This window comes from Carettochelys insculpta, chromosome 7 (assembly GCF_033958435.1).
Source record: "Carettochelys insculpta isolate YL-2023 chromosome 7, ASM3395843v1, whole genome shotgun sequence".
In the NCBI taxonomy this organism is placed as follows: domain Eukaryota; kingdom Metazoa; phylum Chordata; order Testudines; family Carettochelyidae; genus Carettochelys; species Carettochelys insculpta.
Genome location: NC_134143.1, coordinates 20,649,405 through 20,666,346, shown reverse-complemented (window position 1 = coordinate 20,666,346; position 16,942 = coordinate 20,649,405). Strand labels below are relative to the sequence as shown.

The window sequence follows — 16,942 nt, the reverse complement described above, 5'->3', positions numbered from 1 at the left end:
TGTTCAAGAGAGTGATGTGAGAAGATATTCAGCATTTTTGGACTATTTTGCACAGTTTCTTTGCTGAGTTGCATTTAATTAGATGAACACAAAAGATTTCTGATTGTTCATAAAATCCCCTGGGAAGTTATTTCTTTGACAAAATGTTGGCAACTAGATTCTTATATATTTTGTTGTTTTAATATCTGACTTGTTGTACACTAAATTTTAATATTGACTATGTTGACTCCCTTTAGGGTGACAAAGAATGAAATCGTTTCTAATGTTAGTAGACATTTAACTACAAATGTGAAGATTCATAGATTCATTTGGTACTTTCCACACAATTAAAGTCTTATGTTTAAATACCCAGTTTGATGCTTAATAGACCATGAAATGCAAATACACAATTAACTATTAAATGTGACAATCATAATGTATTATTGCAATAATGTACTGATTTGAGGAAGAGTGATAATCAAGAAGAAAAAACAACATGTCTAAGGACTCAGAGGTCTGAGATTTTTTGTGATTTTATGGCTTGAACTGGACCTGCTATGATTTACAAGAACTATCAAGTGCTGTACGTAAGCACTATATTTGACAATAATTTCCCATCAATGCCGTACTGAGTATTGTTTGTATAATGACTTTGCTGGTTGAAATTATGATTAGTTACTTGTTAGATTGGCTAAATATTATAATTTTTACATGGTTTGTCACAATCCTAATATGGATGTAACTTATGGCCTTAACCACATTAGATGTTTTTGGAACATCTCTCAAACCTTCATGACCACCAATCAGCTACATTGCAATGGGAGCAATACTGTAGACAAACCTCAGGAAACTATTTGCATTTTTGTCTGAGTATCATTTAGATCTGCTCTGGGCAGGATTAGATAAGACTGTGGTAAAACTTCTTGTTGGCTAGTCTACCAATACCTTTATGCCATTTCTATCATTGGTGGAGCTGCCCCAGTGATAATACAAAAGTGAGAAATTTCCCAGCAAAGTCTAACATAAGCAGTGGCCAAGTTACAACAATGGTAGGTTGTTTCTAACACTTTGCAACTCTTGATATGAAGAGGGTCCAGAAGTCACTTAGCTGTCCCCAGTCCATCTAAACTTAATTTCATCCCCAGAATAGTACTCAAGTACTAGTGCTAGTACTAGTAATCTAGTACTGCTCTCATTTATATCAGTGTCAGGCTGGAGTAACAACATTGAAGTTGTCAGAGTGGCATTGTGTAAATGAATGGCTAGTCTCTCCCTTAAGAATCAGGGGCACAATATTCTAAATGTTCCTGACATGAGTAGCATGTACTCAGCTGAGGAGATCAAAGAAATTACTCAGATAAGTAATGGTTTCAGGAGTAGACTGCAAGACATATGCATTTACTTTCTTAGCTGTTCACCAACATGATGTGCCATGTGATTTAGCTCATCTAGCTAAAGTGAGCAGAAGCAGTTGTTTTTCCTCAGCTTGCTGGTCGTGATAGCTGATTGTGATCTTTCCATATCACCAAGGGTCATCACACCTTCCACATCATCATGGAAGAAGCAGTGTATTTGAGGAGTATAAATACTAATTTGCAGAAGATATCATTTGGGCCACGATAGTGTTCATATGTGGTTGATGCAGAAAGAAATATTTCAGCCCATAGTATTCATCATGAATCTGTTGAGTATTTCAAACTTTAAGAACAATTTTTACACTTCACTTTTCAATAAGTAGATGTCTAAAACACCAAGTGCATTTTTTCTGTCTGTGTGTGTGTTTTTTTGTTTTGGGAACATCGACCTATCTGCTGGAGGTCAATCATCCAGGATTCAATTTAGTGACTCCGGTGGGGATGTGCTAAATCAAATTGTCATGGCAATGCTGTCAACCTCAGTACTCCTGGGAATCACAAGAAGTAAGGGAAGTAAGAGAGAGTTTCTCCCATCGATATCCCAACATGGACTGCAGCAAAAATCGATTTTAGATAAATTGACTCTAACTACACAATTCTCATAGCTGGGATAGTGTATCTAAAATCAATTTTACCTCCTAGCATAGACCTTGTCTACAACAACTGAACTTTCTTTTTTACTCTAAAACGCATATCTTTGTTTCACATAAGAACATTACTGAAGTAAGAGACAGAAAAGACATATATCTCATTCATCTGATCTCGTGTTATAAATTAGAAAAACACCAATGTTATCTAAACCGTGGTTTATTAACTACTACCTAAACTGATTTTCTACACAACTAGTAGAATTTGAATTTAGATGTTTTCATAGGCACCTGAAAATGCTGATAGACAATTCTGATTTTCTGTTTAATGGGTATTAGGATCCTAACCTGTTTAGGTATTTTAGAACATTCCACTAAATGCCTTTCTGCCTTTTTAGGTGCCTAAGTTGCTTTAAAAGCTGTTTCTTTGATGTTTAAACAACATCTATTTCATACTGAGTTCTAGAGACATAGGACATTTTATAGACGTAACGTATCTCATGAAAAATAGCTATTTGTTTTTCTTTCTGAACAAGAAAAATAATCCTATCATCATTTGATTCTACTTCCTAGGTCCCTTTTTATAAAAATATTTTTCATGTGGCATTCATACAAATGCTTTTAAGATGAAAACTGCCACGTATTCCATTTATAAAGTGGTGTCTGGTATCTCAGTCACATAACTCCCACTGACAGTACTGGAAGGTGATGCACTGATCTAAACTCCTCAGTGTGTTGAAAATTCACTTAAAAGAGTGTCACAAGGACTAAAATTAATAAATACCCTAGACCCAGCCAAAAGTTCAGTTCTGTAGAGACTATAAGTCACTTCTTGATAATTGTTGGAATTGCCCTTTTACGTGGACAGGAACAAACAATAGCTATTCTAAACAACTAAGCCATGAGGGAAGAAATGGTTTGGCATTTCAGCTGCTGGCTGGACTTATGTTACATGAAGAGAAGGTCATTCCAAATGCATTGACTAATTGGATCCATCTACGCTCCAAGATGGACTTGTAGATTCCAGTGCAAGGAGACATACCTATGTTAGCTTTGGGCGAACAAGGCTTGCTGCCATGACTATGTAGCCATCTGAGGCTCTAGAAATAAATCCGATGTCCTGCTGCTGCTTGTACTGCTGGGGCATCACTTCTATTTTTAGTGTGCTATTTGATCAGAGCTACCACGGGTATATCATCTCATGTTGGAAATTACACTTACAGAGCTAGTGTAAAAACGATGATAAGTCCTGTGGCACCTTATAGACTAACAGACATTTTGGAGCATATGCTACTTGCATATCCTACTTGCATATGCTCCAAAATATCTGTTAGTCTATAAGGTGCCACATGACTTCTTGTTGTGTATGGAGATACAGACTAACTTATACTGATACTTGTCATCATGTAAGATATTTTGTAGAGACACCCTTTGAACAAGACATGAGAAGTAATTCTCCTGCTTCACTTAACATTTTTCTCCCCCGCCATTGGATCGATTTGTGAGAATTCAAATGGACCTGTGCCCATGAGCACTAGAAGGTAGAATTTGTCGGCCTTGATTGCTGTTTTTGGTTCTCTGTGCCTTAGGTATTGAGTCTGTTCTGGTGTGGTTACGTTCTGGGTGGGTGGGTCTGTCCCATGAAAGCTCATCACCTAATAAATTATTTTGTTAGTCTTTAAAGTGCTACTGGACTGCTTTTTTGTTTTGATGGTAGAAAATCATGTCTATGTCCCAATTCAAAGTGAGAGGCAGGCTTACCTCATGTTATGGTGCTTGAAGTGAGTAATGAAACCTGTCTCCATATGAATGAATCCAGGAAGATAATGCACATTTTGCAAATTGTTTTGTAATATTCTTTCACTATTATAGCTGGTCACATCTCACTGGCTATTTTGATCATTGGTGGCTGTATCAGTGATCTAAGAAGGAACTTATTAGTAATGTTGCCTGTCTATTTAGTAAGATTGTAGAGTTGCAAGAGTGAGGGATGTGCTATGTGTCTGATGATGCATTAAATAAGGCAGGGCTTTTTCAGGACTGCTTGGGCCTCACTCGGCTCCTAATCAAGTTGCTGGAAAAGACTGTAGTGGGAGCAAAATTAGTTTGACTCTGAGTGCTCTTGAAAAACTTCCCCCAAAGTTGAACATGTTTGTATTGCATGGGAAAAATGCAGCAACTGAGTGACTTGGGTCTTGTGTCAGAACTATTCCCAGCAGCAGTGACAGAGAGATTCACTCCTACCATACCAAATTCTTCTTGACATTGTATTGCTCAAACTTCTAGGACTCAAGTTCACTCAGAGCTAGAGGCCAGCAAACCTGACTGATGATGAAGAGAACTGGGCAGCTGATATATTGCTTTGCTGAGGAAACATTATATATTTTTGTGCCTTACGTGTTCTGGCGTTTGGCTTTGTGAAGTTCTTTTAAGCAAATGTCAAATAGTTTCACCAGTTTATTACTCCTGATGTTAGCATCCTATTGTATCCTATAGCAACATCCAATTACCTATCACTGAATTGTTTACTGCCTGTGCTGCCAAATCATCAGATTGGACACTAGTTTATTAGGCGATCTTACAATGGTGAAGTTTTACACTCTTTCCTTTGCTGAAAGGAGATGCTTTGAGCTCTTTTGGGACTTTTTGTGCTTTTTTGGAGCTTGGGAATTTTGCACACTTTTTTGACGACTTTTCACAATATTTCCAGAAATACTCTCTGGAAATATCCTTCATCAGCTCTTTCTTTCTTTCTTTCTTATAACCCATGCTATACACTTTTGGCATTAGTTAAGATGTCACATGAATGAAGACTAATAATTCACAATCAAAACACTTAATATATCATTAGTTAAGGTTGCATCGATGAATAAATTAAACCATACAAATTAGGAATACAAAATAAAGGATTATAGGGTTGCAAAATTTAACTCTTTCAAGTTAGGAAAAAACATATTTTTTTAACATGCAAGAGTGTTCCCTGTAAGCTAAGTACTAAACAGCTGCCCAGGAGAGATTCAAGTGCCACCCAGCTGATTAGCACAGTGCCCACAGCCACCCACAGAGGGCAGCATGTGTTTCCACTGGTGGTACAAATGTGCACATGCGTTGGTGCATATAATCAAATTTATTCTGTGCATGGATGAAAACAAATAGAGGGACTATTACCATGCAACATTAATTCGGATCCTTTTATGCATTATGAAACAAGGTTTAATTCCAAGATCCTGTATTATATTTTACCCAGGACCTCTGGGGATTATCAGGGTTACATGCAAACGGGAATCAACTGGTATGCCTGGCTGGCTGCAGGTATATTGAGCTGATGAGAGTCCTATACAAAGTTTTATCACTGAGAAAGTGGATATAGTTTTTTTAAGTTGGAATCTCTTGCTGGCAGACCACTTTGCTATGTCGAAGTAGGCTGTTTCGAAGTAACAACATCAAAATAGACTACTTCGATGCGTATTATCCACACATCCTCCGGGGCTGGTGCCATCGATGTTCAGTGTTGAAATAGTGATGGGGAGCATCGAAAGGGCCTGCCCTGCAAGGAAGAGCAGAGCATCCACACACACAAGCACCCCCCCACCTTTGAAATAATGGGCCAAGAAAGCCCGCAGATGGGATCACAGGGCAGACTACCCCCTCTGGGGTAACAGCATGCCGCTCAATTCAGGGGACCCTCCCAGACATGGCCTGCACAGCACAAGTCCTGCGTTGGTGACACAAGCCTTGAAGCCCTCCCAGCCACCTCCTGTGGGCCAGGCACCCTGCCAGATGCTGCATTGGTGGCCGCCCAGCAACTCCTGGCAGGGGAGCCCTCCCTAGGGGCACAAGGGGATGCCCCCGACCATTGGGCCCTCCTCCCCACCCCACCAGGTTCCCCACCAACTCTGGAGTTACCCCTCCAGCACCAAGTGGTGGGAGCACCTGGTTATGGGGGAATGGGATGATGACCAGTGGCTGTGGAACTTCCGCATGAGCCAGCAGACCTTCATGGAGCTCTGCCAGTGGCTCAGCCCCGCCCTGAGCACCAGGACACCCAAATGTGGCACGCCCTCACCATTGAGAAGAGGGTCCCAATAGCTGTCTGGAAGCTGGCCACTCCAGACAGCTACTGCTCCGTGGGCCATCAGTTTGGTGTTGTCAAGGACACAGTTGGGACTGTCATGATGGAGGTAAGGAGGCCTGGGCCTGCATCCACTAGGGGATTGGGGGTCAGGGAGCAGAGCCTGCAGAGGGGAGGGTCTGGGTCGGGGGGCCTGGGGAGGGGAACCCGGGGAGGGACCCGGGTGAGGGGGAGGGTGCACTCGACTTAACCTCATGGGTGCCCATGTCCCCTCCCTGCAGGTGGTGCGTGTGCACAATGCCCTGCTGCTGCAGAGGGTCATCTGAGTCGGGGACCTGGAAGCGGTCGGTGCAGGATTCACTGCCATGGAATTCCCTAACTGCTTCGGGGCCCTCAATGGGACCCACATCCCCTTCTGCTCCCCAGACCACAGTGGCAGGCACTATATCAACAGGAAGGGCTATCACTCCACGGTCCTGCAGGCCATGGTGGACAGCTGTGGCCACTTCCAGGATGCATATGTGGGCTGGCCCAGCTGTACCCATGATGCTCGTGTATTCTGCAATTTGGGACTATGCTGCTGGCTGGAGGTGAGGACCTACGTCCTCCAGAGGGAGATCCCTCTGGGGGACACCACAGTACCCCTCTGCCTCATGGTGGATGCGGCCTATGCCTTCCAGCCCGAGCTTATGCACCCCTACACGGGCCACCTCAGTGCCAGCCAGGAGCTCTACAACACCTGACTGAAGCACACCTGCCAAGTGGTTGAGTGGGCCTTCGGGTGCCTGAAGGGACGGTCATGCTGCCTCCTGGCCTGCCTGGACGTTGGCCTCTCAAACATCCCACAGGTTGTGGGTGCCTGCTGCATGCTCAACAACCTGGTGGAAAGCAAGAGGAGGGCCTTCATGCAGAGCTGGGCGCTGGAGGCTGGAACAGGCTACCCCCAGCCGGCTGCTGCCCCTAGCCACCAGGCCCACTGGGATGGGGTCCAGGTCCAGAAAGTCCTGTGGGAGTACTTTGATCAGGGGGCCTAGTGACCGCCATCTAGGCCATCCCTGGTGGGTCCCCGACACACCACCCGCACCCTGCCCTCACCGAAAGCACACGGGACACAGGGGTTTTTGGGAAAAACAACCTGCTTCATTGCTAAATAACCAAAAACCTCACCTCTGGGCATAAAACTAATAACAAACAGCATCATAAAAAATAACTATATAAAGGGGGAAACAACAATATACATGGGGGGAGACGTGGCCAGGCCAGCCATTGGCCCATCACTCTGGGGCAGAGGTGGATGGGCACAACCCCCATTGTGTCTGGGTGGCTGGTCACCCACCCTCAGCTGCGATCCCTGGCAAGGCCAGCTGGAGGCCGGGAGGATGGGGAGGTATGGCTGGGGTGGGTCCTTGGCCTGGTCATCAGCCCTAGTGGGCTTCTGCCTTGCAGAGCTGGCAGGTGGGGCAGCAGGTGGGATGGAAGGCGGGACATCGGGTGGGGTAGCATGGAGGGCAATGGGTCGGGGTGGGGGGAGACAATTGGAACACCAGATCCTCGAAGGTGGAGGCCACAGACTTGAAGGTGGCCATAAAGTCCCACCAGACCTCCTGGCACCAGGTGGCCTCCTGTTCCTTGAGGTGAAGCCTCTGCTCCATGAGGTCCGCCTGGTGCTGGAGGGCAGTGGCCACCTCAGGGTCATGGCCGGTGAGGCTCTGGCCCTGGCAGGGGCAGGCCCATCCTTGCGCCAGCAGTGCCAGTGGGCAGTGATGGTCTGGGGAGCTCAGGGAGCTGTCCGAGACCACAGATGGTGCCATGCTCTCCTGGATGGTGCAGCTGAGGAAATGGGGGGGATGGGCGGGGGGGGCTGTGAGTATTGAGCCCTGCCCCATCCATCCCTGTCCCCCACTGGTGTGTGCAGTGGCCCCTTCCAGAGGTCCGTCCCCCTCCCACTGGGGGGGGCGGGGCATGGCACTGTCTGTGGGTGAGGGTGCTGATGGGCACTGGTGGCTGTGGCACCGTCCCTGGGCCATGGTCTGCCCAGGCCCTGGTGGGCTGGGGGGGTTCTGCCGGGGATGTGGGGGGTGGGGGGTGGGGCTGGTCACATGATGCCAAATGTTGCAGGGTGTGTGTGTGTGTGTGTGCTGTAGACCTGACTGCAGTTCCGAGGCCTGCTGTGGCGCCTTGGTCGTGGAGTCAAGGACAGCCGGGCGGGTGGGGGGTGGGGAGGAGGTGGCCCAGGATGGCCCTGAGCTCCCAGTAATAGGGGCAAGCAGTAGGGTCGGCGCCAGACCGTCTGGCCAAGGCCTGCGCCCGGATGTAACCCTGCCGCAACTCCTTGACCTTACTCCTGACATGGGTCAGGAGCGTGGGCAGGGTGGTCAGGCCGTTGGCCAGCTGGGCAAATGCCTCTGTGTGCCGCCGCTTGCTCCCCATTATGTGGAGCACCTCTTCCTCACCCCAGAGCCCCAGCAGGTCATGAAGCTCAGACTCAGTCCAGGAGGGGCCCCGCTTCTTGCCTCGCTGGCTGGAGGCCTGGGAACCCTGGGATGGCCCAGGGGGGCTTTGGGGGTGCTCAGGGGCTGGCTTGCTGCCATGGTCTCCCTCTGAGCCATTCAGGGGCACCTTGTGGCATGGCTGCTGCCTGCATGGTCTCAGCTTCCTGCTGCAGGGTTCTTGGGTCTGTGTGGCTTTAGGAACCACTGGGTGCAGCGATCAGGTATCTAAAATGGTGCCATAAGGAAGTGGGAGAAAACTTGTTCTTCTTGGCCTCTGAGGCTAGAACAAGAAGCAATGGCCTTAAACTGCAGCAAGGGAGGTTTCGGTTGGACATTAGGAAAAAGTTCCTAACGGTCAGGGTGGTCAAACAGTGGACTAAATTGCTAAGGGAGGTTGTGGAATCTCCATCTCTGGAGATATTTAAGAACAGGTTAGGTAAGCGTCTATCAGGGATGGTCTAGACTGTACTTGGTCCTGCCATGAGGACAGGGGGCTGGACATGATGACCTCTCAAGTTCCTTTCCAGCCCCTGCATTCAGACAGCATTGTATCCAGCCAGCAATGGGCTTGCTTTGCCTCTCCGGGGTACAAGTTTTACATCGGTCTGACTCCCCGGCATTACTGACATTAGCACCAGTGTACCCATTACATATAACGGTATCATCCTTTCTTCTTAGTGCCATGCAGTAAGCAGAGGCTTTGTCTTTTAGGGCACAATTTTCAGACACTTATCATGAGTGTAGCATTTACAGGGCCTATTCCCTGGTACGAGAGCCGATAGTAAAGCTTTGGCAGGCTCAGGCCAAAAATGTGGACTGTTATGGAGCTATTGCTTATGTCTTTCTCCTACATCAATTCCATTCCATGATGAATTATTGCTATGTAAAAATATATCAGATGAGTTGAAAAAATGGTAATCGTCCACGCCACAGGGTGTATAACTGGGTGTACAATGCAGTGGGCATTAAATACTTGCAGTAGGTTAGCTAACAACAGCTTGAGAAGAACACTAATGAAACCCAGAGGTTAGATTCGGTCCATAAGTCACTGCACACATGACGAAAAAGATTTATGTGGCTGCTCTGACGCTATAGCGTATAGATCTGATCTTTTGCTCATTGAAAGTGAATGCCAGCCACCCAGTAATATTAAAAGCTGCAGGATAAGACACTGGCTATGTCTACACTGCAGTGATCTGTTGACAGAAGTGACTGTCAGAACAGCTCTTCCAGCAAAACTGCTTTCAACAGATCACATCCACACACAAAAGTGGATCAAAAGAGCAATCCACTCTGTCAACAGAGAGCAGCCAGCCTGCCTGGTCACTCTTTCAACAGAAGGGACAAAAGGAAGCACAGTACCCTGGGCTGCCCAGCATCTACACAGTTTTTTTGTCAACAGAAACTGTTGACGAAGGAGTTACTCCTCATCATGGAGTGGCAGAATGCTGTCAGCGGAAGTGACAAGTTTTGTCGCATTTTGTGTGTAGCTGCTCTGTGAGTTTTGTTGAAAAAAACCCAGTTTTGTCAACAAACTCTCTAGCATAGGTGTAGCCAGTGTTTACAGGGGTGACCATGGCCATATGATCAGAAAATACTCGGAAGCCATATATAGGTTATGTAGAGATTAAATCTGTCAGTAGCAAACTATATATAAAAGTCTATCTCCGTCTGGTAGGGTCATAGGTTAAGCAGGTTCAGACTAATCTCAATGTGTGACCCAGCTTCATGCTGATTGGTAGTGTAGCTATTCTCTTTTCCATTGACAATGCAGGTGGCTGTTAACACGTAATAAAGCCTGTGAACACTAGAGGTCCTCAGGAGAACACAGATAGTTCACTCTGAAAACTTCAGGGGACGGCTGATATTGATAATACCACATTCTTGTGACTCACCAGTCTTCAATCCCTCACCACAAAAAGATTGTGAAGATGAGCAGGTAGATTGAGAGTCCCACAGTGGGAGGAGTTGGGGGGGGGGTGGTACCTGAGGCCTGTTGGCCACGAGTGGAATGAGATGAATTTGAAATCCTAGACTTACAAATAAAGGTGAAGTTGAAAATTATCTCATGCCCAAGAATAAGGCCTTAGCTCAGTGCATTGCTCAGCACAGTCCAAAATGGCCACAGCTGTTTTCTGAGAACTGTTTGAGAGACCGCAGAGAGAAGAGATACTCTGCCCCTTCCCTCATAGCAGAAACTGGCTTGGAATGGCATGAAGGTGCCCAGTGAACCAAATGCACTAGCCAAAGGGGACAGGGCCAGTCAGGAAGCGGGAGGTGGGTGTTCTGCATGAGGGATGGGTGGTGGCAGGGGCAGAAGGCCGGTTAAGGTGTCAGGGTTAGCAAGCGGGGCTCTCCATTAGGAGGAGGGAACAGTCGGGCTACCAGGGAATGGCGGAGGAGCAGAGTGGGTGCTCTGTGTGGGGAGTGAGCAGAGCTGCTGAGATTTGGGAAGGAGTGTGTTGGGAATGGAGGTCCTGGCAGGCAGCTTCTCTCTTTATGAGGGTAGCTGCTCCTGAATTATCCTGAGTGCCATGGAGTCAACTCCAGTCTGTCTGACCCTGCTCTCTCCTCTACCCTTAGCAGCTGCAGAGCTCTGCCCAGCAGGAGCATATGAAACAACTCACTTAAGAACATGTGAGGTGGGAGCTAAGATCAAGCCTTCCCCCAGTAATATAACCATTTTGTGGGCTCTAGCCCATCCATACTCTATCCCTGGATCTGCCACCGCTGTCTGTAACAGCCCTTTAGTTTCAGGGAAAATAGTGTGATAGTCAAGTTTTCCTGTAGGAATGCCGACATGCAAGAGCTGACTTCTTGTTCACAAAGTACCTTGTTGTGCAACTAGCCCCATTTACTTAATTGGAACTATTCATGTATACTACTAGGTCTGAGTAAAAGGGCTAAATCCTAGCCTTTAATGTGGCGGTAGGAGTGCCTTTCTAGGTCTGACAACCAAGGGAGTTTAAATATAATTTGCTAAACAACATTTCTGTATAAAGAGAGACAGAGCTGTTAGATTTGGGCTACTTTCAAATATTTCAGAGATGTTTTGTTCTAAACATTATCAAGCAGTTTAAATCACACTCCACTACATCATTGGCCAAAGGAGCTTATACCCAGGAGATGTCAGTATTTTCACTTGGTTCCATGGATGGGTTTGGAGATTTGAGGCAGAAATTTAGCCATGTTACATGTAGTGGTTGTGGTGTGGTCTCTGGCAGGGCTTACTGCTGCGTCAAGGAAGATTATGGCTAATAGGATTGTAGTGCTTGGAAGCTGCTGGCATCTCAAGTACAAACCCTGTGTTTTCTTAAAGAAGAATATGGACCTCATTAGGCACATCATTTTTCTCCTTCTGGCCTTTTACAAAACAAACCCCGTGCTTTCTGAATGTGTAATAGGATGCTCCTGCTCCACTGACAGCTTTGGAAGGTAAGAAACAGTGGCATATTTTTGATAGTTTTCAGAAGAATGTTTTGGAGATTCTTAGTGTATATGGGGCAGTCTTGTCAATATTAGCCAATAATAGACAGCTGTATGTTGGGGATCTCACTAACATTTTTGGGTATTACTAATTTGAATAAATAATACTTTTTATTGGATTAAGGTTTTGTTTTGCAGGAGAGGGATGTTAACTGTATCTCATTGCTTACGGGGCTGAGCATTTTATAACTTTTCCAGTATCCTTTGCACATAGAAGGTTTGTTATGCATGAATTCACTGTGTCATCTAAAGCTTTACTGCTTTCCTTTCCAGGAGTTTGCTATGCATGTCTACAACCTTGAGAAAGATACCTAGAGACATCCCTCAAGACATCAGAAAAATTAGAATAGAAAACTCTCATCTAACAGAACTGCCTCGTGGGTCATTCTCCAATACGAGTGCCTTGGAATATCTCTGGCTAAATTTCAATAACATCACAGTTATGCACCTAAAGAGCCTAGAATACCTGAAGGATCTGAAAGAGCTGAGATTGCAGGGCAACAAGTTAAGTTCAGTACCATGGACAGCATTTCAAGACACTCCAGCTTTAAAAATATTGGACCTAAAGCACAACAGACTGGATGTTCTTCCAGAACATACTCTCAGGTACCTGCCCAACCTGACCTACTTAGACCTATCCTCAAATCAGCTTACTGTCATATCCAGGGATGTTTTCTATAATTGGCCTGTGTACCAGAAAACCCAGCAGCCTGAAAGGAGGATGGAAGCTATTTCCAATGCTGTCCTGGCTTTACATGATAACCCATGGATCTGTGACTGTCGCCTTAGGGGATTTGTCCATTTTATCAAATCTATTAGCCCGCCCGTGATTCTGATGAATTCTTATTTAACTTGTTCAAGCCCTAAATTTAGGGCAGGGAAGTTCTTTTACGAAGTGGAGCTCAACAGCTGCATGAAGCCATCAACCTCATCCCTTGACTCTAACTTGACTGTTCAGGTGGGATCGAATGTTACTCTGGCATGCTTGGTACAAGGCAGCCCCTCCCCAGCAGTTTGGTGGACGTATGGCCTAAAACAGTTAAGGGCATTTGATGGTAAGCCATAGTGTCTATTATTTATTTACAGTGTAAGAAGTGGGAGTCAGTTTCTTGCCTACTGGTGAGTCATTCATACAACACCTAAGCCTTAAAATTGTTTTAACAACACAGCAATTTCTGGTCAGAAACAACACAGAGCACTCAGGAGACTAAATCCAGCAAAGCTATTTCAAATAGGATTTGAGAGTCAAGTGACTAACAGAGACATTCTCCAACGTTACTGTGATCTTAAGTAGGGCGAAAAACAGGAGGCTGTGAAAAGGATACATTATCCAATGGTTTCCTGGCCTTTTCCTGTTGCTATTTCTTATGTTACTGGGCCTTTCACACAATAAAAGCAGCTGTTACCTAACTGCTAATATAAACTCATGCATTTTTTCTGGCAAACCAAAATATATTCCCCTGGTTCTTGCATAAAATTATAGGTCACAGAGTCTGATTGCTTCTTGATTTTGTCTCTCTTAATGAGGTCTCCTTTTCACCAAAGACTACAGTACTGAATTCATTACCATGCCTCCTTTCTCCATGCCTTAGAGCCTTATGAGACTCCCTCGCATACTGACTTCCTTCAGCAGTGCAATTTATATATTTGCATAAGACCATTTTTATAATATACCAATTTTCTACACAGAATCCTGAGTGGTACCTGCCACTTAAATTAAATAGTTTTAGTCATGAATTCCAGAATATGATTTGCTTTTATTTGAATGTTTTATCAGTATTTTCATTTTTCCTTAGCAAGCCATGTATTACATCAATTCTATATATTTTTTCTTACCATATATCAATAACTACTATATCTAGCTAGATTAGATTGAATATTTCCAAAAGCAAATGCTATTTTTAAGATTGTTTTTCAGTTTCTATTGCAACCCACAGGTTGCTCATAATTTTATTCAATAAATTCCTTTGAGGCTGAAATTTTTGCATTGCCCAGTATAATGGATTATGGAATTTGGCCCAGAAAAAATGTCCATGTCCATTAAAACACTTTCTCTTTGATTTATTATCATTTTTGTAAGCCATTTGGAAATGTAGAAATAAGGAGGCTTTTGCTGGGTGATAGAAACAGGAACTGCTTGTGCTTTTCCTCAATTTTAAAATGATTTTTCCCTGGTGTTTAGAAAATCTGACTATTCATATGTGTACATCAGCAACACAGCATGTTCATGAGCAATTTTACAATAATAATCCGTAGGGCAATGGGTGAAATATAACTAAGATACTATGTACCATCACTACCATCCAAAGAATTAGGGAAATACAGATCCAAGAATCCAAAAATGATGAAAACATTTTCCTCTAGTGTTGATCTCAGTTATGTATATATACCTAACCCTGGACATCCTAGGTAACAATACACTATGTCCAGAGCTAGGCAACTTTTTGCTGACCTAGTTCACCTGTATTTAATGGAGTCCTAACACCTGTGTTCTGTGTTTCTCAACAAGCAAGTGTCTTACCATATTCCTGACCTATAGCTCCCCTCCTTCCCAATGCGCACACCTGTTACTTGATGCCATGCTGTTCCCATAGGATGGCACATTATTCAATGAGTTAAACTGGTCAGAAAATAGGGAAAGAAACATCCGCAATATTTTCATGAAATGTTATGCCTAAATTTAGATTTTGTTTGGGATTTTGAGTCACAATTTGCTGATCTCTATCCACCAGGAAGTCCTTATTTCCTTCAGAGAATTCATAGTTGGGTTGAAGTGAATTCCTGGCACCACTGGGCCTATCACACAAGTGATGGGGTGAGTAGTGCAAACTGACATGTCTATCTTTGCTCTTCTGTTCTCCCCAGTGTCCACTACACAGATCAATGAAGATACAATTAAGTCAGAGCTGGTGATTCCTTCAGCACACCTTGTGGATGAAGGCAATTACACCTGCATGGCTGCCAACTTCATTGGCAACACCTCTACTGTCATCTCCCTGAAAATTCAGGCTCCCAGAATGGTAGCTTCTTCCTCATCTTTCTCTTCCTCTGGTTCAGACGAGAATGCCTATGTTGATGTGAGGATTGCCAAGCAGACAGTGTATGGGATTACGCTGGAGTGGTATGCAGTGACTGAGAATCCAGGGGAAACCTGGTACACCCTCCACTTTGGGAAGTATGATGATTCCAAGAAGGAAACAATTTACATTGGTCCTGGCACCAACACATACTCCATCAACGACCTGCTCCCAGCAACCAAGTATGAGGTGTGTGTCACTTTAAGGAACCAGGCACCTCAAAAGGGCCAATGCATTGTTTTTGTCACAGGCAGTGACATCAGTGAACTGGAGCAGCGGGAGAAGCTCATCCACATCATCATCATTGTGTGCGCCATGGTGCTGGCAGTGCCTGCTGGGATGTATGCGTGCACCACAGAGACCCGTCTTAACTGCATGGCGAAGTGTGCTGAATTCTGCCGCCAGAATCGCAAAGGGCAGAAGAACCTGAAAACAGGCAACAAAGAAAACACCTTCGACAGCTTGCCAACTGGCAGCGAGGAGGGGCTGTGCTACCAAGAGTCCAGTGAAGACAAGAGAAAGCCAAGGTCCTGGGAGGACAAGGAGAAGCCCAATAGACACAAGCCTAACCACAGAAATAGTGCGGATCTGTATTAGCCAATGAAAATTCAACTCCAGATTAGATTAGATCAAGTTAAATATAGAAGGATCAACCAAAAAGAAAAAAAGCCCACCAAGGTCTCATGCTACATAAACACTGGGCATGGGATATGCAGCCACACCACCTTGTTTTTCAAAAGGGATTGGGCACATCTGAAACTTTAAGGAAAAATTGGGTTATTGTTAAGCAAGAGAGTAATGCATGACATGTAGATTGCTGGCAGCAGAGCTGATACATGGAGGGAAATTCAATTAAATACAGGACAGCTACATGGCAGTGTAATCTTTACAGATTATTTATACATGCACAACATTTATACATGCTCCTTCAGTGCTTATGGGCAGCTTAATGCTGACAGACAAAATGATGCCCAATAACGAAATTAAATTCTGTCAGTCTCTCAGTTGCTTAAGATTTATTGCCCAGGGAGTTTCTGCAGAGGGAAAATATTGTTCTTGATCTCTTGTGATTGAATACATGATTTTATCTTGTGCCGTTTTGAGTATCTTTATGTATTGTAGCATTCAGGAACAGTAAACACTAGAGTTTTCAAGATGAAGTCCCTAATAATCATGGTTCACTTGCTTTTGAGGTTCCACTTAGGTTGCACCTTTCTGTAATTTTGGTCTTAGTGTATATTAATATTTCTTTATTATTTTTGCTGGGCTAAATTTACCTAAAAAGACAATATTAAAACTGTTATGGAGTTATCCCTCTTGTGAAAACAGATACCAAGTTTTCCATTTTGAAGAACAGTTAAGAACTACCATGCAAATAGATGATTGAAAAACCGTTGCACTTTGCAACTTTAAACAGCACATTGGATTAGTTTTCAAATGGGATAACCTCTGATTATCTGAAACACAATAACATTCTGCAGTGAAAAACAGTGTTAAGTTAAACGTTTAGTGGTGTGCTTCCATTGAATTACATTGGCCGTGTCTACACTAGCCCCAAACTTCGAAATGGCCATGCAAATGGCCATTTCGAAGTTTACTAATGAAGCGCTGAAATACATATTCAGCGCTTCATTAGCATGTGGGCGGCCATGGCACTTCGAAATTGACGTGCCTTGCTGCCGCGCGGCTTGTCCCGACGGGGCTCCTTTTTGAAAGGACCCCGCCTACTTTGAAGTCCCCTTATTCCCATGAGCAGATGGGAATAAGGGGACTTCGAAGTAGGCGGGGTCCTTTCGAAAGGGAGCCCTGTCGGGACGATCCACGCGGCGGCGAG

General features: G+C 44.6%; 1 protein-coding gene across 1 annotated transcript; it reads left to right on the top strand.

The window, feature by feature from the left end:
- The first annotated feature begins 11,870 nt into the window (after positions 1–11,870).
- On the top strand, positions 11,871–15,705 carry LRIT2 (leucine rich repeat, Ig-like and transmembrane domains 2). The gene is made up of 3 exons (XM_075000014.1): positions 11,871–11,980; positions 12,305–13,086; positions 14,897–15,705. The coding sequence occupies exons 1-3, from the start codon at positions 11,871–11,873 to the stop codon at positions 15,703–15,705; spliced, it is 1,701 nt and encodes a 566-aa protein (XP_074856115.1).
- The last annotated feature ends 1,237 nt before the right edge of the window (positions 15,706–16,942 follow it).